Genomic DNA, 25,250 nt, shown 5'->3' on the forward strand with positions numbered 1-25,250 from the left:
GTGTGGATCATCGATGAGATCAACTCTTCCCCAACTCTGACCACACAAGCTGCTAAAGTGAAGAGAGGACGGTCCATTCATTAATACACAGGATTAGATGTTAAAATCCCTTGTGCCAAGATCCCAGGCAAAACACATCTAGAGGCCCTGTCCAACTGAGAAACCCTAACAAACCTACGGTCATGTGATATGATAAGTAAATGCTGCTGGCTTGTAGGCCCACAGAGCAGCAGAGGATGAATTCAAACCTTGTGAAATATAAGCTAGCTAAATGCTGCTGGCTTGTATGGACAGCTCAGCAGCTAACCAAACAAAGAAATATCGCTACCAACCAACATGAAGACATCAGGTACCTGGCCTAGTTAACAGCAGTATGCAGCATGTCATGGGGGTTTTCAAGTGGGCACCTCCCTTCACCGATGTTCCGTTAAGTTAGGCCCACAACACCTCAAGAAGTCACCCCCCTCCACACAACCAGTGCACAACCCCATTTTTCTCACCATTCAGTGACTATCAACAACTAATATTTCAATAATTAGCCTAGTCCTCTTATGAATCACGACCCAAACAAACAAATCTACCGTGGTTCGCCTTATTGATGCGGACTGAACCACGAACCAATTTACGACATCTATCATGATTTGCAAACTAAAGTCTAAAGTCACGCAGCCATGCTTACATTTAGTGAGCTCCCCAGCTAGCATGCTTCCTACGTGCCCAAAGCCACTCGCTCGCTCGCTCTGTCTGCTGCCCGGGCAGACTGTCCTCCTCTACAGAACGACCACAGTTGTCGTTTTTCCTGCACCCAAATTACGACCCAGTGTTACGTTTGGGGGTGACTAGCCGCGCTGGTGCCCTCTAGCGGCATCGTAATAAGTAGGCTAAAAGCTGTTTTAATTCCCGCTCTATAGCTGTTAATACGTCACTTTATTAAGTTTTAATATTTTTTCATGCTAGAAAGTAACGGTGCAGATCCCCAATATGTGATCAGTTTATCCAAATAACGCCTGGTTGGAAGTTTGCGCCGATGTTTTCGGAGAAGTGAAGCGCCACCTGTGGAACAGGAGCAGCGAGTCATCTCAGAGACGAACGGCCGGCCTTATGAGGAGATCCGCCGGTCAACCACCGTCGTTATCCCGGGGTAGAAAACGAGCTGATTAGTGTAAAAATACTACCCACTGCGTTCGGTTTTTGCCGCTCAACCAAGCTACAGCAAAGCTTCATAATATTTTCAAATAAACGACTCAAATGCAGTGTTGTGTGTCATTTCTTAACTTAAAGCAACTATAATCACTGCTGTTACAAGTTCGGCTGTAGTAAATATTTCATGTGTTCAGCAGATAAACCAATCCAAACCCTGCCTACTGTAAACCTACTGAAGCGGGAGAACCAAACTGCATTGCTGTTTGGCGTAAATCTATATTGCGCGGTTCTAAACACATCCTAAATAAACTCTCTTTACTTTTTCTTAACATATATCGACTTAAAGCAATGTCATCGCTAGTTCGGCAATACTAGATATTCGATGTAATCAGTATATATATCTTTTTACAACCCTATTTTAACATATGTTTGAAAACTGAAAAAACTACAAATATCACGTGACTTGGTATCAAGCTACATGTCGCAGCTCAAGGGATTTGTAGTTTCTACCACGATTAGTGATTTCCTCGAATAGGAGGTTATAAATAATAAAATGAATACATAGCCGGGGGTTTAAGGGTGTGGGAAACACATTTCTTAACAGAATTTAAGCATATAATTGTCAAGTGGGTGAAAAGATACCATTTTGGACAGCACTCCCACTTTCTGTCTATATCCACTAGGTATAGTCACACAGGCACAAAAGGCAGAGTTCATAAGCTTTCTACAGCACTTTGTCCCATGTCTATAGCCCCTTTTGATGCAGAATTACTTTAGCCTTAAGCCTTCAAAAATTCTCAGAAGTCAGGGTTCAAAGGTCAATAGTTCAAAGAAGGAGTCAACCCCTAAACTAACATATGTTATTCCCAACGTTGAGACCTTTCCAACAATATCTTTATTATAGTCCTACAACACATTTTCACATTTCATGGACACAGCTGTGCACAGGCTTAGATTCAGAGAGCCTTTTGAGGGCTCAGCCCATGATATAAGTATTTTTTTTAAACAATGAGAAAAAATCATGGAAGGTAATCATATCTGACAGATTTACATCTGAATTAGTAATTTATATTGTATCTGCTCATTTGTTTTTGCCAATTAATTCCACCAGACATTTTGAACCTGTGTGTAAACTAACATCACAACAGCTATTTGTCAAGGGACTTTGAGTAAATCAGTTACACATACCGTTGTTATGATGTCCAATAGGTCATTTCTGACATCTGTGTGTTTCAATGAAAAAACAGCATCTCAACAAAACACTACTGAGGATATGCGACAGGGGCATTCCTTGATTTCAGAATATTGTAACTTCTATCCTCACCTATAGTGTAACTACTGGTTCACGGCTTATGCCTTTACTTCTCAGTATTTTTTTAAATAAAATGTTTAACCTGAATGATACACAACAGATGAGAGAGTAAGGTGAAGACAGATGTAAAAAGAAAGGATGTAAGAGAAAATGAAAATCATGATATTCTTAATCAATTTGACCCTTTTATTTCAGAAGAAGCTTTTATAGATGAGTCTCGACTGAAGACAGAAAAACACTCATGAACATGTTATTATATTTATGTAAAGCGTTTCAGTTTTCATGCACTCTTGGCCAAAAATCGTTTGATTTATAAACTGCTATTATGTCAAATGTCTACAGGATTTATTGACTTAAGTGTTTGTACAAACAAAATTATTTGCACAATTATATACAAGGCGACCTGTTCAGGATGTACCCCCGCCTCTCACCTGATGACAGCTGGGATAGGCTCCAGCAGGCCCCCGTGACCCTTAACAGGAATAAGCAGTTACAGAAGATGAATGAATAATATATAAAGCCTACTTTTTAGACATTCAACTCTGCTTTACCACAGCAGAGTACACTACAGCATGGCAGCAGCTGGAGGTAGGCATCATGGCAGGGTGTACAATCTCTCCACTAGCCTTTACAATGGCAATGAAGGTTATTATTAGGGCTTCCAAATGGGTGGTAGGTGGAGAAAGGCTACAGGGAGGGCTTCGCCTCCCCCCAATTAGGGCCTACATGGACGACATGACGACTACAACGTCAACCGCTCCTTGTACCAGAAGATTGCTGGATAAGCTAAATAGCAACCTGCAGTGGGCTCAGATGAAAGTGAAGCCTATTAAATCTGGGAGTATTTCTATTGTTAAAGGAAAGGCAGTAGATAAGAAGTTTGTTATAAATGATGAGGTGGTTCCCACAGTGCTGGAGAAGCCAGTGAAGAGTTTGGGAAGATGGTATGATGCAAGTCTTAGTGATAAGGTGCAGTTTGAAGGGTTGAGGCAGGAAATAATTCAAGGCATTTCAAGCATAGACCGGTCAGGGCTACCAGGGGAGTTAAAATTATGGTGCTTGCAATTTGGTTTACTGTCCGGGCTAATGTGGCCCCTAACAGTTTATGAGGTTGCCCTGTCAAAGGTAGAAAAGTTAGAAAGGATGATTAATTTATTTATCAGAAAATGGCTCGATGTCCCACGCTACTTCAGCGGCACAGCCTTGTATGGGAAAGGCATATTGGAACTCCCAGTTACCAGCCTAACAGAGGAATTTAAGTGTGCTAAAGTTAGACTGGAAATGACTCTTACTCAGTCAAAGGATCCAGTGGTTAGGAGCGCAGCACCCACTGTTAAGACAGGGAGGAAGCGGAACCCAAAAGAGGCAGTACAGCAAGCACAGGCAGCTCTTAGGCATAGGGATATCATAGGCAATGTACAGCAAGGGCGTGGAGGCTTAGGGCTGTGTGCAGGGAAACCTCTGTGGAGCAAGGCATCAGCAGTAGAAAGGAGAAAGATGGTAGTGGAAGAGGTACAGAAACAAGAGGAAGCAGTTAGATGCACTAAGGCAGTGTTGCAGGCTAAGCAGGGTCAATGGGTGAATTGGGAGAGTGTGGAGAAAAGGAAGTTGAAGTGGAGAGGGCTTTGGAGCATGGAGGCTAGCAGGATTAGATTTATGTTAGGGGCTACTTATGATGTGCTGCCAACTCCCCAGAACCTAAACCAATGGGTAGGTGAGGATGCTGCCTGCCCACTGTGCACTTGTGTATGCACGCTTAGCCATATTCTGACAGGTTGTAAGGTTAGTCTTTCCCAAGGACGTTATACCTGGTGTCACAACCAGGTACTGAAATGTTTAGCAGCTGTAATTGAGGAAAAACGGGTAAATGTAAATTCCATGGCCGTTAACAGAGAGAATAGATGTATTAAGTTTGTACGAGAGGGAGAAAAGGCGAGACCAGCAGGCATCAGGCATAACACGGGACAGCTAAGAGTAGGAGGAGCCTGGAAGATGAGGGCGGATTTAAATGGACAACTGGTTATTCCAGCCTAGATAGCTAGCACCCGACTACGGCCAGATCTGCTGTTGTGGTCTGAGCCAGAGAAAGTAGTCTATTTCATAGAGCTGACTGTCCCGTGGGAAGATAGAGTCGAGCACTGCAAAAAAAACAACTTGGATTTTTTGGGCTAAAACAGTAATTGAAGTTGGTCAAACTTGAAAATATAAATTATTGACATTTAAGGCAATAATGTTAGTTAGCACAACAAAGCAAGCAAGTTGTTTTCTCCCAAAAAAAATGGTTAGTTGTTAATACTTGTATCTTCATGTCAGGGTTCAATACAAGGGACAACAATTCAGCTAACTCTTATTTCTTTGTTGAGAAATGCGGGAAAGCCAACTTTCCGAGTTGGCACTTGTCACTTGAAGTCTCATTGTGGCTGTGCTGCGTCGAGCTGTAGTCCACACGGGTAAGTTTTAACCAACCTTTAATTAAATTAAGTTAAAATGATACGGTAATTGTATTCTGAGGAGTATTGTGCAGTATGTTGTAGATGAATAGAGAAGGCAATCTACACATTTTCAATATTTAAAAACAAACTTTTCAGTCATTATAAGCTAGTCGTGAGCTAAACCGTGCTGCTAACTTGTTTCAGCTAGCCATTAGGGTATTAATGCTAACTCAAAATTGTGGTCGCAATGTTAGATTACATTTCATGTCATCTTTCAGAAGAATTGTTGATGTTACTACAGCGGTAATAACACTCATGCTACGTCGCTGCTCCAGGACCACGGCAGGTGAAGAGGTTTGACACTAGGGCCAGAGAGAGAGAGAGCGCAGTCGGCCACAGGCAGTGGCTCGGTCCGCTGTGCCGTTAGTTTGCTGTCTGCCTCTCTACTCAGTTCGCTGCCGTCTGCTGGTCTCAGTAAATGACTGTATGTTGAGACAGTGGTGATTTAATAAGTTAACTTTAAACTATAACATGATTATTATCTGCGCGGTGTTTGAAAAGGTTGAAATGCATTTAATTGGCTGTTCTGTTTTATACTGACTGCTGACTTTCTTAACCTAGACAGTTGTGGGGTTTGGTTTGTTGAGTAGTGTCTTTAATTAATATGTACAATAATTGTAATTCATCTTCACTACTGTTGTGTCCTGTAATTGTTAGTACACTGTTGCGACACTAGGTGGCACTACAGAAATTTTTGTTAGGTGTTGAGATTGAAAAAGGAGGTAAGAAGAAAAAAAACATTGTTTGTGGAGAATACGACCGTAAGCATGTCTCTCTGCCGCTACGTTAGTGGTGTTCAGTAAACTTGGTTGCTACCAGTTTACATTACAACTGCAGCAAAATGTATTAAAAATGGGACGGAATATTTTATTGTCAGTCTTCTCAACCCTACTGTCCAGTCTACTGTTTACATTTTAATTAAATTGCTAAAATGTTCAAAATTTCTACTAGATGCTTTACTAATCCCCATCGTGTCATCGTTGTTTTTCAGATTGAAATTAATGCAGTGCAAGTTCTGCAAGTTCACCCACGGCGTTGAAGCAGTTCTGCTGAAACACTATCGACTGCATCACAGAGGTTCAACCTGGCCTTGCATCCACAGGGACTGCTGTTGCACGTTTAGAACCATTAGTGCTTTGAAATCACATCTTTCAAGATTGCACAGGACTGGCCAAAGGCAAGAGAACTTATCATTTCAGTGCTGGTTGTGTGAATACAAGGACATTTGCTGTAAAAAGACAATATTAATTCATTTGCATCATCACCTTAAACGCAGAGAGATAGTGTGTTGCCCATTCGTGGGGTGCAGCCTTAATAGTTTTACTGGACATACATCACGGAATCATAAAAACCATAAGCTGAGGGATTTTCTGACACCAGTCAGGGTAGTTAGTGATTTTCAGTTTAATGACACAGACCAGCCATGTAATGTTGATCCTGAAGCTGGATTTTCATTGACAAGTAGTCCTAGATTGGATTCCACAGAAAAAGGTGAACCCGACTGTGTACAGAATGTAGACTCCGAAATACTTGTGCACAGATTAGCTTCCCTTTTTCTTCATATGCAATGTCTGCTACATGTGTCGAAACATGCAATACAGGCAATTATAGAAGAATTAAATTATATTTTGTCCCTTTCCAAGTTTCATACAACTGAAATTCTCAAAGAGGTTTTTGCAAAACATAATATTGAAGTTGAGGAAGAAGTTGTTCGAGAGATAACTAACGTCGTGTTTGAAAAAAATCCAGTACTTGTTACTACATCGGAAAAAGGTACATTATCAACAGATTATAGGAGAAACAGATATTTCAGGGAGCATTTCCCCATCATTGACCCAACTGAGTTATTGTATGACCGGACTTCAAGAAAAGCCTTTGTTTATGTTTCTGTGAATCAGGTTATTGAGCTTTTATTGAACAGAGCAGAGTTTCTGGAAAAACTTATTTTCAGTGAAGAGTCTACTCCAGGGTTTTACAAGACTTTTCAAGACGGTTCTTACTTTAAGCAAAATGAACATTTTGGAGAGCAAGAGCCGCTCATTGCATTAGGCCTATATATAGATGATTTTGAGTTGTGTAACCCATTAGGTACATCGAAGAAAATTCATAAGATTACTGCTGTTTATTGGGTTATTCTTAATTTACCCTCAAAGTTTCGTTCCAATTTACACTCAATTCATCTAGCTCTTCTTGGAAAGACTTGTGATGTTAAGCAGTTTGGTTATGAAAAGTTTCTCAGTCCTTTAATTAAGGATTTAAAGTCACTGGAAGAAACAGGGGTCTTTGTGCAAACCCTTAATAACTACATAAAAAGTTTAGTATTTTGTGTGTGTGCAGATAATTTAGGAGCTCATGCACTTGCTGGCTTTCAGGAGAGTTTCAATGTAAATAATTTCTGTAGATTTTGTTTAACAAATCGAGGTGAAATAGCAACTACTGCAATTTCAGATTTTCAGCTACGCTCCAGAGAACAGCACAATACATGTCTGCTACAACTTCGTCATGAAAATGTTACACATGTAAATGGTGCTAAAAGGGAATGTGTTCTAAGTAAGCATCTGTCATATTTTCACCCTGTCACTGGTTTTCCTCCAGACATATTGCATGACTTTTTTGAAGGTGTTATTCCTGTTGAACTCTCTTTGTGTCTGAAGAAGTTTATTTCAAACGGCTATATTACTTTGGACAGAGTGAATAGCCTAATCAATTCATTTCCTTACAAATATTCGGACAGGGTGAATAAACCAAAGGCAATTTCTAAAGCAAACATTGAAAAGGGCAGCATAGGTGGCAATGGCCATGAAAATTGGACTCTGTTACGATTTCTCCCTCTTCTCGTTGGAAAGAGCATACCAGAACAAGAACCTGCATGGGAAATACTGATGGACCTCAAAGAAATTGTTGAAATTGTTGTCTCACCTGTTCTTTCAGAGGAAATATTGCACTACTTGGAGATCAAGTTGTCTGATCACAGAACGCTGCTCATAGACACTTTTCCCAATTTTAGCTTGCGCCCAAAGCACCATTTTGCTGAACATTATCCTTACCTTCTACGCTGCTTTGGTCCATTGGTGGAATTATGGACAATGAGGTTTGAGTCAAAACATAGCTTTTTCAAGAAGACTATGCATGATGTTCAAAACTTCAAGAATGTACTCCTCACACTGTCCTTAAAACACCAGGAGATGATGGCATGCCAGTTTGATAGCCAGAGTCTTTTCAAGCCAGTGTTACATGTGGAGAAAGTAACGGACATCAAAATATCTTCTTTGGATGCTACCTTGTGCACAGTGATTAAGAGAAAGTATCCACATCTTGAAACTGTCTCCCTTTCTAAAGACATTTATTTTCATGGGACCCGATATGTGGAGGATATGATTCTGTCATCTGGACACTGCAGTGGACTGCCAGAATTCTATAAAATCGTGACCATAGTAGTTAACCCTGAAAAAGTAGCATTTGTTGTCAAAAAGCTCACATCTTGGTACCTTGAACATTTTAGGTCTTTTGAGCTTGTGGAGAGCGTCTATGCAGACATTGAAATCTTTGATCCTCAGTCTCTCAACGACCATCATCCATTGGTTGCATACACAGTGGGAGGGAAGGTGCTAGTGACTCCAAAAGTGTGCCTGCTCCATTGAAGTGACAAAGAATGGTAAGTGAACTCTGATTACACTTTATAGACAAAACTCTGTTGCTCTAACTCTCATTTTCACTCTTTCTCCCATTCAAACAAGATGCAATCACATCCTGTCATTTTCTTTTGATTTTTTTTCTGTATGGCTTTCTGTTTTACTTCCTGTGTTTTCCCTCCTGAGTTGATTACTTGATTTGTTTCACCTGTGTCTCATTTCATTCACCTGTGTCCTGTTTGCAATCACCCTGATATGTGTATATAGGTTTGGTTTTCAGTTCAGTCTTGAGTGTTTTCTTGGCTGTAGCAGCTTGCTCTGTCTATCAACAGCTGCTTTTCTTGTTAACATTTGAGCTGCTTGTTAGAACTGCATATGCATTTATTATAACAATACTTTGAAAATTGAACTAACACAATGTAAGATGTTGCTACATTGTTTATGAATTTAATTTTCAAGAAATTGTTTTGTTTTTTACCCTCTGTAACATAACCCTGTTTTGTCCTTATTTCTTGTGACACAGGCTGGATTATTGCTGCTGGTGAAAATCTCCCCAAGAATGTCCCGTAAGGTGGCACTTCCTGAAGTACCTGAATCAGTTGAACAGTTGCAAAACATTCTTCAGGAAAGACTTCAACTTCAAGGAAGCTTCACACTACAATATGAGGACCCAGACTTTAATAATGCACTCTGTAATTTGATTGACATCCATGACTTGCCACCTGAGCGTGCCATCTTGCATATTCTTTGGGATCAGTCTGCACTTGTTCAGCAAGAGTCAGACTCTTTTGATTCAGGGTCTTCACTGGACACAGCCAGTTTATCCAGCAGAGAGTCACTCCAGAGTCCCTCAGCTTTAATCAAGAACTATCTGCGAAGTGTCTCAGAGTGGCCTTCACCTTTTCCCATCCCATCCTTCTCTTATGATGTGGAGTTAAAGTTACGCAAAGGCAATGAGACATACGAAAAGACCAAGAAAGGTATCAGCATAACAAGAGACATGAAGATAGAAATTTTGGACAAGATTGCTCAGGCAGTTTTTGAAGTGAAAGCCTATCCTGATCAAGACCAGATTGAGTCAGTTGCTTCTGCTCTCATTGATCGACACCCCTGCCTTCGAGAACCAGGCAGTGAAACTGGGTATGATGGATGGAAAATGAGCATAAAATACAAACTTGGCAATTACAGGTCCAAGCTGCGTCAGGCAGGCTGTATTGAGGTTAGTATTAACCAGAAAAAGAGCTGTGAAGATGATGGTGCAGGTCCTTCTCTGAAGAGACCAAAGCGAGGTGAAATTAACCATGTCCCTGACCATCCAAAAAACCATAGTGATGATTCACTTGAGGATGAAAGACTGGCCCTGGTTGAGGAGTTTAAGAAGAAGAATAAGAATGTTGCACTCATCAGACAAAAGATGGAGCTAACTTTCTCCTTGAGGCGCAAGGAGATCGTAGAGTTGCAGCCGATGGTGTCAGAGGTTCTGGGACGATGGCCTGCTCTGTTTTGTGAGGCGGAGGTAAGCAGGTGAACTAAGAATATATTATGTTGTGTTTATATTTAGTCTTGTTTGGAACAGTTATGTGTGATTACAAAGCCCATTTTAACATGATGGTGTCAATTGTTTTGACTTTGTATTGAGGATTTAAATTTCCTGGTCATTTAACAGATTAGCGAGGAGTTTTATCGCATCACAAACAAGAACCTAATGGACAACTTCAGAGCAGCCCTTCATCAGCACACCTGCAGGCTCCTGAGACTCTATCGGGTGAGAAGAACGGCTTTTTCATCTGAGATGGATCAGCTCCTTGATGGCCTGGATCAAGAGGTGAATTCTAGAAGTAGTAATTTAATAACTCTGAACATTATAGATATTTAAAGGAATTTTGTCTTTTTTATGAAGCTGTAGTAATTTTGGTAGCAGTTGTTACAATGTTAAGTTATCCTTGTATGACAAACCCTCAAAATAATGCATGGGTATCTAAGGGACTGACACAATGGCACAAAGAAGCAAACCAATTTACAAAAATATCTTGCTCTGTAGAGATCATTTTCATAATGTTGTCACACTGATGATGATCTTGGCCTGTACGCAAATGACACCAACAAGCGCTTTCAGTGAACATGCCTGGACAGTGAGCAACCATAGGGCCCAAATTGAAAAATGGCAAATTACCCTTTAAAATGAGTAAACCTTTGATGTGCAATTAACAGGAATTCTCTGAATATAGAAGACAGCTGCATGCATGTTTACTCAACTTCTTATATATCAATTACATCTTGTAATGTTTCATGCAACTCTTTGTTTCAGACGTCTGACATGACTGCACACCGACAAACTGCAGCATTAAAGGGCCTTCCCTTGTATCTCCGTGACAGTCAGGAGAAGCTCTTCAGGACCTGTCTTGTGAGTAGTTATGAACAGAAATTGTAAATGTTATTTATAGTGCTGTATTTCAACATTGACTTCAACCATTACCTGTCTTCCTTGATCCCTTCCTCTTTCCTGATGTCCACAGTGTCTTCAATAATTGTACTGTCCTGGCTATGACTTGATGTAGCCTAATTGATGTCAGTTGATGTGTGTATGCGGGTTCAGTTTGTGGTTGTGGGATATGAAATGGTTAATGTCAAACTTGTAGTTCTATTTGCAGAAAAAATGTTTATCCAATAATTTGGAATTAATTTAGTAATAGCTTATTCTGATATACAATATTTTAATGACTGTCTTGCAAGTCACGTGTTGGTCTTTTCTTGTCTGTCAACACAAGGACACTGATCCAGAAGAGGAGCAGACAAAGGGCCTCACTGTGGGTATCCTCACTGTGTTGGAGGATGATGATAGCACAGCTCCTACAAGTGTTGTGAGTGTTGCTGTTGTTGTGGAAGAAGAGATTGTCCTTCAAGATCTCCCTGACCTGCCAACTGCTTTTGCTTACCTCTTTGGGTTGATCTACACTTTAAATCTCAAGTACCCAAAAGATCTCAGGTACACTTTCGAAACTGTTCAGAAGGTTTTTATGGAACTTGGTACGGACCTCACTTCAAGGGTCAGATCCCTCAAAAACAAACTCCTTCAGTAAACCCACAAGTTAACTGATAATGTTGGGTCTGGAATTGTTGACCTAAAAGTTCCCTTCTGTCCAGCCAACACCATGATAATTTACTGTTTACATTTATTTTGCACTTCACTGGGTTTTTCATCAACATGTTAAGATTCAGTGTTCAGTATGCTGTCAGAGTATTGAGCAGTGTTACAAAAAATTGCTGATTATTTTCAGACTGGAAGTTATGGTGCCCAGTAACCTTGTAAACGAATTTATTATATTCATAGTTGTGTATCGTACTGGTTCTGTGAAGTCTTGTAGACATGACTCATGTACTTTTTTTCTTTTTCAGTCCAAGTTTACAAGTATACAATGTGGCACAAGTTGACTGCTAGGACTGGGACAGTTGGGTCCCATTCATTTTCATTTACTTGGCCCTGCTGGAAGGGATTTGATGCTGCTGGTTTAAATAAATGTTTTGAATGTATATGTTGCATCTGTAATTATTTATACATTTGATAAAGTTATCAGTTCTAAATTTTGAAGTTGGGTTACACTATAAACTACTGCAGTGTGCAATTTTAAATATATTATGCTATACTAAACCAAATTAAAGTGTATTCTGTATAAGAATTTTTACCATGTAAAATGTACAGGTGAGTTAGCAGAAGTAAGGATTAAAAGTTTTTCCAACGTAAAATTAAACATTAGTACAACTAATGGGAGAATTGGCAGAAGTAAGGATTAAAAGTTTTCCAACGTAAAATTAAACATTAGTACAACTAATGGGAGAATTGGCAGAAGTAAGGATTAAAAGTTTTTCCAACGTAAAATTAAAAGTTGGTACAACTTATAGTTGAGTTGACAAATCAGAATTCAGAGTTGAGCAAACTCAAAAGCAAATCAAAATATTGAGTTTAACTGCCCAACTTAAAATTTTATCGAAGTTTGTTGCCTTGAAATTTTGAGTTCATCCAGCTTTTCTTTTTTTGCAGTGAGGAGGCTAACGAGCGTAACAGAGTTAGCAGAAGATGCAGAGCAGAATGGATGGAAGGTTTATCTCCGCCAGGTAGAAGTGGGATGCCGTGAATTTGTTCTCTTCTGAGCGAGCTGGGCATACGGGGAAAAAGCCAGAGGACTGCGGTACCTAACATGTCTCGGGCAGCAGAGAGAGCGAGCGAGTGGCTATGGGTACGTAGAAAGCATGCTAGCTGGGGAGCTAGCTAAAGGTAAGGATGGCTGCGTGACGTTAGTGTGCTTGCAAATTATTATAGATGTGGTCGATTGGTTCGTGTTTCATTTGTTTGTTTGTGTCATGTTTCAGCCCACATTAACGGGGCGATTCAAAGTAGATTTGTTTGTTTGTTTCGTGTTTCATAAAGGACTAGGCTAATTATTGAAATATTAGTTGTTGTCTAATATTAATGGTGAGAAAAAACAGGTTTTGCAGTGGCAGTGTGGAGGGGGGTGACTCCAGGACGCTGGAATTCACTGTTAAGCCTTCTTGAGGTGTCGTGGGCCTAACTTAACGAAACATCGGTGAAGGGAGGTGCCCACTTGAAAACCCCAATGACATGCTGCATACTGCTGTTGTTTAGGCCAGGTTCCTGATGTCTTACAAGCCAGCAGCGTTAGGTTAGCTTATGTTTCACAATGTTTGAATTATCCTCTGCTGCTCTGTGGGCCTACAAGCCAGCAGCATTAACTTAGTTTATTTAGATTTTAGGTTAAGCTAGCCATTAGCATTTGGTTAGCTTATATTTCACAAGGTTTGAGTTAGCGTCTGCTGCTGAGTGGGCCATACAAGCTAACAGCGTTTACTTAGACTGTAGGTTAAGCGTCATATTATATGACTGTAGGTTTGTTAGGATATAGACTTAGACTTAGATAAACTTTATTGATCCACAAGGGAAATTGCTTGGTTACAGTAGCTTAATTGTACATAAAAAAAAACACACTCTTAAGAACCTCAGATCCGCTGCCCCTCTATAGTCTGGTGTAGTGGATGTGACAGATTGTCCATGATGGAGAGCAGTTTGTCCAGTGTCCTCCTGTCCCTCACTGAGACAAACGTCTCCAACTTACTGCCAATCACATGACCAGCCTTTCGGATCAATTTGTCGATCCTACTTATGTCCTTTTTGCTGGTGCTGCTCCCCCAACAAACCACAGCAAAGTACAGGGCACTCGCAACAACAGACTGGTAGAAAATATCCAGCAACTTGCTGCACACGTTAAAAGACCTGAGCTTCCTCAGGAAGTAGAGTCACAGCATCACTGTTGTCCCTCCAGTCCAGTCTGCTGTTCATGTGGACTCCCAAGTACTTATAGTGGTCCACTACTTCCACATCCAGTCCCTGGATGGTGATGGGCTCCACTGGTGTCCTCTTCTTCCTGAAGTCAATGACCAGCTCCTTGGTCTTGTCCACATTCAGGAGTAGGTGGTTTGTCTGGGACCACTCCACAAAGTCCCCGATCAGTGTCCTGTACTCCACCTCCCGTCCATCTCTAATACACCCAACCACTGCAGAGTCATCAGAGAACTTCTGCAGGTGGCAGGACCCAGAGCTGTACTGGAAATCAGAGGTGTAAAGAGTGAACAGAAATGGAGACAGGACAGTCCCCTGTGGTGCCCCCACATTACTGACAACAGTATCAGACAGGGAGCCCCCCAGCCGCACAAACTGGGGCCTGTCAGACAAGTAATCAGTAAGCCAGGAAACAATGGAAGAGCTGACACCCATCCTGAGCAGCTTCTCACTCATCAGAAAGGGCTGAATGGTGTTAAAAGCACTGGAGAAATCAAAGAACATGATCCTCACAGAGCCCTTTCCACCATCCAGGTGAGAGTGAGCACGGTGCAGCAGGTAGATGACAGCATCATCCACACCAACATGAGGCTGATACGCAAACTGAAGAGGGTCCAAGACAGGGGTCACCAGGGGTCTCAGCTGAGCCAGGACGAGTCTCTCCAGGACCTTCATGACATGTGACGTCAGTGCAACCGGTCTGAAGTCGTTGAGGCCAGATGGGATGGGCTTCTTGGGCACCGGCACTACACAGGATGTTTTCCATAGCACCGGTATCCTTTCCAGCTTCAGACTCAGGTTGAAGATGAAGTGCAGGATGCCAGACAGCTGTGAAGCGCAAGTCCTCAGGACCCAGGGGTTGACACGATCGGGGCCTGCTGTCTTGCCTTGTTTGACTCTCTCCAGCTGTCTTCTCATCTGGCCAGGCATCACAGTCATAGGGCTGGTCTTCTCAGTGGGGGTGGGAGTAGGGGGAAGAGCAGAGGTGATAGGCAGGAAGGGATCAGTGGTGAGTTGTTGATTGGCCGTCTGGGGGGGTGTAAAGACTGGAGTGGTGGGGGGTGGAGGGCCAGCAGGTGGTCCAGTGGTGAATCTATTGAAGAAGACATTAAGCTTGTTGGCTATGTCTGGGCCACCGTCCTGTTGTTTGGCTTTGATGTTGAAGCCAGTGATCAGCTTCATGCCCCTCCACACGTCCCGGGTGTTGTTCTGCTGGAGCTTGGCCTCCAACTTCCTCCTGTAGGCGTCCTTACAGCTGGACCTTGAGTTGCCACTGTATCCTCTTCAACTCGTCCTTATCTCCAGATCTGAAGGCCTGCTTCTCCTTGTTCAGCAGATCCTTCAGCTGGCTGGTGATCCAGGGCTTGTTGTTAGGATAACAGCGGACAGTCCTTGTAGGGATTACTGTATCCTCACAGAAGTTAATATAGTCCGTGATGCAGTCTGTCATGCTGTCAATGTCATTCCCATGGGGCTGGCAGAGCACGTCCCAGTTGGTGGTATCAAAGCAGTCCTGCAGAGCGCTGCTAGCCTCCTCACTCCACCTCCTAACTGTCCTCGTGGAGACAGGCTGTCTCTTCGCTGCAGGGACATACTCAGGTGTTAACAACACCAAGTTGTGATCAGACCGTCCCAGTGGGGGCAGGGCAGTGGCACTGTATGCATCCTTTGAATTAGCATACAGTAGGTCCAGAGTTCTATTTTCCCGGGTTGCACAATGAACAAACTGGTGGAAAGTGGGTAAAACAGTGTCCAAGGTGATGTGGTTAAAATCCCCAGAAATGACAACGAGGGCCTCCTGGTGTTTGGACTGTTGCCTGGCAACAGTGGCGTGGATGGTGTCACTCGCTGCTGCCTTGTCCGCTGAGGGAGGGATGTAAACTCCCACAAAGATGACAGACGTGAATTCCCTCGGTAAATAATATGGACGCATTCCCACAGCTAAAAGTTCAATGTCCGGCGTACAGACACGCTCCTTCACAGTCAAATGAGCGGGGTTGCACCATCTCTCATTCACAAAAACAGCAATCCCGCCGCCGTTCTTCTTACCCCTCAGGACCGTGTCTCTATCCGCCCGTAGAGTCTTGAAGCCGGGTATAGATGCACTGTGGTCCGGGAAGTTCGCGTGCAGCCAGGTCTCCGTAAAACACAGAATACTGCTCACGGCGTAGCTACTCCCTCTGGGTCCTAACAAGCGCACATAGTTCGTCCATCTTATTAACCAGAGACCTCACGTTCCCCATAAGGATAGATGGTACCGCTGGTTTGAATTTCCGTCTCCGTTCTTTCACTTTCGCTCCAGCACGACATCTCCGGCGCTTCTTCCTAAGTTCCTCGGAAATCTCAGGCCTCGATCTGGAGAGCGCAGGGGGTATGGACAGCGCTAGCAGTTGCTCTCGTGTATATACGAAAGGACGGCCACTCTGCTGAGCGCTACAGCGCAACACTGAAAGTCCAGAAAAAATGAAAAAAAGCAGCTTAAAAAGACAAAAGCGGTCAAAAAACATGGTGATTGTTTTTTGGCATAGCATTCAAGAATAAGTTAGAAAAAAAAGATTGAAGGAACACACAAACATTGTAAGAATCACGGAGCTACTGTGACCTGCTGCCACTCTTTCAGGCGCTCAACACCTTTTTCTCAGCTGGACAGGGCCTCTAAATGTGTTTTGCCTGGGATTTTGGCACAAGGGATTGTTACATCTAATCCTGTGTATTAATGAATTAATGAATATACAAGAAACTGTTTTCAGTAAACTTTGTTTTACTGAAGTTTATATACTACAGAGGTACATGCCTTTGTTCAATTCAAGTTGTCTGTGTTACTCATGCAAACAACTCACTAAAAGTCATAATGTCATTTAGTTTGACTTATTGAGAACAGTGTCATTCGAAACTAGAGAAGCTACTCTTTCCATTGACACAAAGCATCACATAACTGGAGCTAAACAGCTAGCCTCAGCCGTCAGAGAAAAGACCAAAACTTCGACTTGCAAAGTCAACATGGCAGAATTTTTTCTTAAGACATTTATGAAAACAACTGTCAACTAATACTGTTTTTATTACCTGTTGTGTCCATTTGAGTTAATTCACAGGATTATCCATCAACTGTGCAACACATGGTGACTTGCCTGACAGAATCTGGACCCTGTGCCCTAATTTCATACATGGTCCTTTGCTCCATCTACTGGGCTTATGGTGATACTATTGAAAGTACACAAATTATCGCTGTTTTGTATAGAATGAGACCTTTACGAACCTTACCTTACTCTGGATACCATTATTGTAGGTGGATGCCTGTTGCTGCATTTCTTTCTGTTTTTTTGTCACTTTTTTGTTTTTTATCTTGAACTCTTTGTCAGAAATATAGTGCAACAATGGTTTCTGTGTGCCTCAAAACTTTTCTTTTACTTACTTTCGTTCTTTTTGTAACAGAGTGTTATGAACAGGGTGGCATGGCCATTGTTTACACACATGACCAGCTGTTAGCATTATGTAAAACTGTACTGCCTCTTTGGGCCAGGTCTGAAAACCCGAGGGAGATACAGAGGAGGTCTTGAAAGAAAGTGAATGGAAGGAAGAGGTGATATATGCCTGCTGTTCCTGCAATTATCATGGGGAACACAAGATGGACGAAATGGCAGCGCTGATTGAGACCCAGAGCGAATTCAGCTAGTGCAGCTTTTTGAGTTTTACCGTGACATGGCTGCAGTTGCAAAAAGCGCCGCAACGCTTGGCTTTGTGACTGTGTGGGCGGACAGAGACATGGCTGCTAGCGGTAATAAGAGGGGATGCGGGATTGCGGTCCTGGACTGCACCACCGCTTATTCACATACAGTGGACACTGGATCTGTGTGAAGGAACATCTGTGTCGCCCAAATGTGGAACTGCTGGCTGTAGGGTTACGTCCCTATTATTTGCAGAGGGAGTTCACGTCCACCATTGTGATTACCATCTACACCCCCCCCATCCACTGAGGCTGAAGTGCCTGCTGACGTCATCAATACCACCATCTCCCATCTGCAGACACAGCAGCCAAACGCCTTTATGGTCATCAATGGGGACATTAATCTTGTCACCTTGTGTATAACTCTTACAGACTTCATCCTGTTCACTCCAAAGTATGTCCTTATTGTTCAATGGCAGCCTGTGTCCTGAAAGATTGTAAGGAGTGTGGACACAGGAGGCTGAGGAGGCCCTGCAGGACTGCTTTGAGTACACTGACTGGGAGGGACTCTGCCAGCTTCATGGGGATTACATCAGCAACATGATTGACTGCATCACAGAATACATCAGATTCTGTGAGAATACTACCATGCCCTCCCAGACTGCTCGTTGTTTCTCCAACAACAAGGAGTGGATCACTAGCGATCTGAAGACTGTTGAATGACAAGAGGAGAGCCTTCAGGGAGGAGCTAAGGAGGGTACAGCACCAATGGCAGGACAAGCTAAGGGAGTGTAAAGACTTCTACAGGAGGTAGCTGGAGGTCAAACTTCAGCAGAAGAACATTGGGAAGGTGTGGTCAGGAATGAAGGATATCACGGGTTGTGGGGGAGAGGCAGGTTGTCTGAAGGCAACATGGAGAGAGTGAACACCTTCTTCAATAGGTTTAGCTCTCAGACCTCTGTCTCCTCTACCTCATCCCCCCACACCTCCCCACTGCCTCCAATGCTCCCACATCTCACGTCTCATAATTCTCCTGCAGGGCCACCTCAGCCCCCTGTGTCCACTTCCACCTCATCCTACTGAGGACCTGCGCCAGCCAGATGTCTGGTGTTCTCCAGCATCTCTTCAATCTGCCTCCTGTCTAGTCCCTGTGCCCAAGAAGTTGTCTCCAACCATCCTCAGTGATTACCATCCAGTTGGCCTTACATCCCATGTGATGAAGATGCTGGAGAGGTTGGTATTGGCCTATGTGATGTCACAGGTGAGATTGTCTTTTGACCTCCTACACTTACTAGCCACGTCTGGATGCCGTGGATAATGCTGTCATCTATCTGCTGCAGCTCACTAACTCACACCTGGATGGTGGTGGAGACTCAATGAGAATGATATTCTTTGATTCCTCCAGTGCCTTCAACCCCATCCAGCTTTTTTTGCTGGGTGAGAAGCTGTAGTTGATGGGCGTCGGTGCATCCAGTGTCTCCTGGATCACTGACTACCAGACAGACCGGCCACAGTTCATTCTTTTGGGTTATGTCCTGTCTGATGTGGTGGTGAGTGGTGAGGGAGCCCCACAGGGCACTGTGATTTCTCTGTTACTGTTCACCTTATACACTACTGACTATCAGCACAACTCATGTCACATACAGAAATTTTCTGATGACTTTGTGGTGTGGGGTGCTGCTTAACGTGGACAAGACTTAAGAGATGGTGATTGACTTCAGGAGGAAGTGAACAGATCCTCTGCCCCTCAGCATCCTTGGTAGGGATGTGGAGGAGGTGGAGGATTACAAATACCTGGGAGTTACCATCGGCAACAGACTGAACTGGAGGACCAACAGAACAATTGTGTACAAGAAGGGCTGCAGCAGAATATATTTCCTAAGGAAGCTGAGTCTATGTGAGAGTACTGTTTGTTGACTACAGCTCAGCATTCAATACCAGAGTCTCCTCCAGACTGGCCTCTAAGCTGCATGAACTGGGTCTGGACTCCTCCCTGTGTAGGTGGATCTACTGCTTCCTGACCAGCAGACCACAAGTGGTCCGAGTGGGTCACCACGCTTCAGCCCCCCTGACTCTCAACATCGGATCCCCCCAGGGCTGTGTGCTCAGCCCTCTGCTGTACTTGCTGTACACACATGACTGCGAGGCCACGTCAGACTCCAACATCATCATTAAGTTTGCTGACGACACTGCTGTTGTGGGACTAATCTCCCACGACGACGAGACAGCCTCGGGAGAGAGGTCTCCCACCTGGAAAAAAAAAAAGGTGATTTTCACAGTGCTGCCGGGCTTTTCCAGGTGAGAGAGAGCTCGGTGTAGCAGGAAGATAATGGTGTCCTCCACTCCAACATTAGGACGGTAGGCAAACTGCAGTGGGTCCATGGAGGGGCCCACCTCAGACCGGAGATGTCTCAGTATCAGTCTCTCCAGTGTCTTCATCGGGTGGGATTTTAGACCCGCTGAGCAAATGAGGGAAGGGCTACATGGGGTGAGGAGCGGGTCCTTGATCAAACCCACTGAAATCTAGATTCAGATCGTTGACGCACTGAACCTGTGCATGGGGTGTTTTGTATAGATAGTTTCCAGGCTTCTCCACACCCCTCTGATGTTCTGCCGCTGCAGCTGCTCCTCCATCTTCCTCCTGTAGCTGGCCTTTCCCTCCCTGATCTTCCTTCTCAGCTCCTTCTGTACCGTCCTCAGTTCCTCCTTATTCCCTGATCTGAAAGCTCTCGTCTTCTCTTTCAGCAGAGCTTTAATATCAGGGTTAATCCACGACTTGTTATTTGAGGAGCACCGTACCACCCTGGAGAGAACGGTGTTCTCAAAGCAGAAGTTTATGTAGTCAGTTATGCAGTCTGTCATGGCATTGATGTCCTCCCCATGTTGATCACAGAGTTCTGTCCACACAGTGGTGTTGAAGCAGTCCCTGAGAGCTGCCTCGCTCTCCACAGTCCACCTCTTCACCGTGCATTGGGACCACAGGCTGCAGGTGTACAGGAGGCTTATACACAGGCTGCAGGTGCACAGTGTTGTGGTCAGCTCTTCCTCGGGGAGGGAGGGGGGATGCAGAATATGCCTCCTTGGTGTTGGCATAAAACCAGTCCAGTGTTTTCTTGTCTCTTGTGGGGCAGGTGACATACTGAGTGCTGTGTCTGCAGCTTGCTGGTATCTGAGAGCAGGGCATCAGAAGCTGTGTCCGCCTTAGCAGATAGGGGGACGTACACCGCTATCACAATAGCATGTGAAAACTCCCATGACAGATAGTATGACCTCATGCTAACTGCTAACAGTTCAATGTCCTTGCTACACAGTTGTGCTTCAACACTGCAGTGTGTAGGTTTACACCACCTCTCGTTCACCAACACAGCCAGGCCTCCTCCTTTCCCCTTAAGGATGTCCACTGTTCTGTCCGCCTGCAGAAAATGAAAGTTGTCCATCATAACAGTGGCATCCAGGATGCTCGGTGTAAGTCAGATCTCCATGAACAGAATGACGCTGCTCTTTCTGTAAGGTTGAATGATCTAGATCTGTGTACATCGCCTCCTGTAGTGGGTATTAGTAATATTTTGTTGCCAGATTCACTTTTAAGAGGTAAAAACTCAACGTGGGTACTTTGGTTTCGTTCAAATGTCCAAATGCAGAGACGGTCTGGTTCTAATTTTACTAGAACCTTTCTTGAATATGTGTGCTTTGTGGTATTTTGCTATAAACCCTTGGTTTACTCACTTCTAGTCAAGGGGTTGCTGAATGAGTTCAGAATGATATCATTGCTATCAGGGTGTTTTCTACTATCTAATCCAGAAGACATTTTAAATTTTGTGTTTTTAGGCGAGTTTCACCTCCAGCACTCTAGAGACTCAGTGGTTAAATGTGTGCATTGTTTTTAAGTTGACTTTCCTCTCAGTCTCAGCTGTACTTTAGACTTTGCACCAATAAGTATATGTAACATGTAAGACAGGAAACATCAAATTTATACTGAGCGCAGATTCGCTTTGCCATTGCTCTTAGCACCACCCACTGATGTTTAGGCTATATTCACCACTTCTGCTTCTCAGAAATCTGCCACACAGGAAGAGACTGCTTCTCACTCTACACTTCAGTCTGATGTTCAGTCAGTCAGCGGCAAGACAACATGGAGGTCAGAGCTTTCTGCATCGCATTGTGTGAGTACTGGCTCCTTTCCAGATTAAAACTTGATGATAATGACTTTATTTACAATTAAAAAGCTCATGCACGTGGAAATCTTTGAAAGTTATTTAGTGAGTGAACTTAAATTTAACACTTTTAACTCAAGTATTATTCTTCACCAGCTACGACATTTAATAGTAAATATGCTGAACATCGTGAGCATCTGTAGGAGATGACAAAACTTTTATTGATGCATCTATTTTCTTTGCGTCTTCAGTGACTGTGACGATCCTGCTGTGTGCACAGAATCAGGAAGTTGGTGAGTAGATGTTTTGTTGGGCAGTTGTAGAAAAGAGGCAAAAATATCTTGAGATTGGTGTGTTTAATCATCACAGTTCTTTTATTACTTTTACTCTTTTAAATGTTGTAGACGTCATCCAGCAGTTCACAGGAGTAAATGTCTAAACTGAATTTCTCTGTTTTTCTTTGTCTCAGATGCAGCTTTTCTTCGTATCTCTCCAAACAGACTGCAGTTCTTTGAATATGAGTCTGTCACTCTGTACTGTGAGGGAGTCTTTTACTGTGATGTTGAAGATAAAATGATTCGGGAGACGCCCTCGTGTTGCACCACTAATGACAGAACATCAAGAGGACCGAGCTGCACCATTAAAAATCTTTATCAAGATAATTCGGGAAAGTATTGGTGTGAGGAAGGAGGAGAGAGAAGAAACATCATCAGCATCAATGTCGCTTGTATGTTTGGAGTGAGGCAGTGATATTTTGTGATTATCTCAATGTGATTTCAAGATAAATTAAATATGATTGTGTTCTTCAGCTGGTTCTGTGATCCTGGAGAGTCCTGCTCATCCTGTGATGGAGGGAGGAGATGTGACTCTGAGCTGCAGAACCAAAATATCTTCATCCAACATCTCAGCTGATTTCTATAAAGATGGAGTCCACAAATGGAGAAGCTCCACAGGAAATCTGAGACTCAAAACAGTCTCAATGTCTGATCAAGGACTCTACAAATGTCACATCTCTGGAGTTGGAGAATCACCACAGAGCTGGCTGTCTGTTGGAGGTGAGACATGTAGTTTTTTTTTGAAAATAAGATTCATAAAGTATTGATCACATATGTGTTTACACTCTCAAACAATTCCCATCTCCTTAAATTTCATCTTTTTCTACCGTCAATACAGAAGGTCATGAAGACTCTAATCCTGCCTCCTCTTCCTCCGTAAGCACACCATGGATCGTCATCTCGGTCTTGTTGATGCTTCTCTTGTTGTTTGTTGGCAGATGTCTCTGTGGCAGAGGTGAAGAACATAAAGTGAACTTTACTCACTGGTTTTGTCACAACACAATTCTTCCACATACACAAAAGTCACGGAGGAGTTTTCACATTATAATTTTTTCCTTTGTGTAATAATTTCAGGCTACTTCACGTTACTTTAATTCCACCACCATGTTCAAAATACCGTCTTTTGTTTTTACAGATTTTTGTTCACAGTCACTGGCAGTGCCTGATTCAGACTCATCAGAGCATCAGACAGGTAGGTTTAACGTTAAGAGTTTCAGCAGAAAGTATATTAAATATATATATTAATTGTTTAGTTTTTTCCAGTCTCAGTACAGGCCAGTCCAGTTGAAGCAAGCCAAGCAATGTATGCTACTGTAGCAAAGAACAGGAAGAAGAAAGGTATTTCCTCTAACCTTACATTATTTTAGCCCAGACCACAGTTAGCATGCTACTCAGCCTTTACATTGTTTGACGTGATGGTGCTGGTGTTAACTTTAGCATCCTGCATAGTCAAATTCACAGCGTCAGCTGGGATGAGCTACACATGGGTGTCTGTACAACTTGTCTGTGAATGATTTATTGTTTGAATTAAAAAGACACATGTAGTAGGGAATATTTCGTTTGTCTTCAAAGCAGAGTCCAGTGTTCCCTCACCAGCCCAAGACCCTGTTTACAGTGCCGTCTACTATTCTACAATTAAGACTGTGAGTCAAATACAGTCTTTTATCTCCTCGTTGCTACACAGTTGTCTTTCTTTCAGCACGTTCTTGCTGTCCACTCATAGATGCTGAAAGAAAAGTCAAAAAGCAACTCAAAAACCTCCTCATCTTCTGTCGGTGCAGTGTCTACACATCTTGTATGAATGTCCAAAACTCTAATTAGGACTAGCCTGTCTCCAAGCACTGATTCTAGTATAAAATATAGAAATGTAAACTTCTAAGATGGTGTCAGTTAAGTGGTCGAGGGGTTCAGAATATTTCCTGGAGAGTTAAGGGTAAAGATTTGAAGTCATGCTTTGCTTAGTATAGTAGACTTTTGCAACGACTTCTTTTCTTTCTAGAATCTACAACTTCCATGATATTTGTCTTCTGTGTCCTATGCGTTACAGGTTGCTAAGCGTTGACTGAAAAGAGGAGCTTCATGGTCTACGTGAAAACCAGGAAGTGACCAAGTTAGGGCCAGTATTGTTGTTGTTATTGTACAAGTTATAACAAAAAGAAAATCTTTTGACCTCAGGTCTGTTTGCTGTGTTACAAATTTAAAATAGTTTCTGTGCAAAAACAAACGTGTGGACTTTTACAGCGTGTGCGCTTTAACCAACGCATCAGAGAAGTTTCAGTTGATTTTCATCAGGCAGTTTAACCAACTTGTTCCATCAGCTTAGTCTGTTCACACAGTTGCTCACTAGATGAGCGCTGCTGCTGCTTTTTCTAAGCTTGTCGCGGTTAGCTGCATATCTGATGTTGTTGCATTGCTTTTTTAGGATTGTGGTCAGCAACAAGACGAGAGTTTCTTGAGAGAGTTTCATCGATGAGAATAAAAGTCATGTCCTTCACGTCACAGCGTCTGTTTGAGTTTGTTCTGTGGTACAAAATGTCAGCATTTTCTCACGTGTCATGATAATTATAACTACAGCAGAACGTTCCTCCGTTTTATGAGTGAAATTCATGCACGTCCTCATGAAATAACCTGTGTTCACACTGACAATGGTCTTGAGGGTTATGTCTTTTGAAAGTGCAATCAGTCGATCTTCAGTCAGAGACAGATCCATTACTATGAAGTTTTTTCAATAGAATTTCTTGGGTAGTAGTTTGAAGATTCTCCAGCCTTAGTCAACAAAAAGGTCATTCCTTGACCTCACTTCCTGTTTATTTCTGGTGGTTGTACTTCACCAAGACAACTCTCCTGTGTCTCGTCAGCTCTTCTTCCTTGTCTTTCGTTAGCTTGCTCCTCTGTTATTAGTTTCACTTCATTACTCTGTGTATGTATATATAATCCTGTCTCATCCCTTGACAGTTTCTTTGTCCAGTTACTGTGGAAGTACCTGTTAGGCTCTCCTGCTATTCCCTGTGTCCCTTTGCTTCTTGTGTTTCTCAACGTCCTTTGGTTTTTGGATTACTCTCCTTTAATCAGAGAGTCTGTCCTTGAAATCGTCACACCGCTGATGTGTGGATCATCCATGAGATCAACACTTCCGCAATTCTGACCACACAAGCTGCTAAAGTG

General features: G+C 42.8%; 1 protein-coding gene and 1 pseudogene across 2 annotated transcripts in view; both read left to right on the forward strand.

The window, feature by feature from the left end:
* Window positions 1-25,250, forward strand: part of LOC311492476 (high affinity immunoglobulin gamma Fc receptor I-like) — a 76,043-nt pseudogene that overhangs the window by 24,171 nt on the left and 26,622 nt on the right. The gene's annotated exons all lie outside the window — the stretch shown is intronic.
* Window positions 21,729-23,179, forward strand: LOC311486045 (Fc receptor-like protein 1; the record flags this gene model as incomplete). The annotated part of the gene is made up of 6 exons (XM_084541801.1): window positions 21,729-21,759; window positions 22,002-22,043; window positions 22,220-22,477; window positions 22,560-22,817; window positions 22,924-23,040; window positions 23,160-23,179. 6 exons carry the CDS (start codon window positions 21,729-21,731, stop codon window positions 23,177-23,179), a joined length of 726 nt encoding a protein of 241 aa, XP_084397927.1.

The sequence above is a fragment of the Chelon labrosus genome (genome assembly GCF_963514085.1).
Source record: "Chelon labrosus genome assembly, chromosome: 1".
NCBI lineage: Eukaryota > Metazoa > Chordata > Actinopteri > Mugiliformes > Mugilidae > Chelon > Chelon labrosus.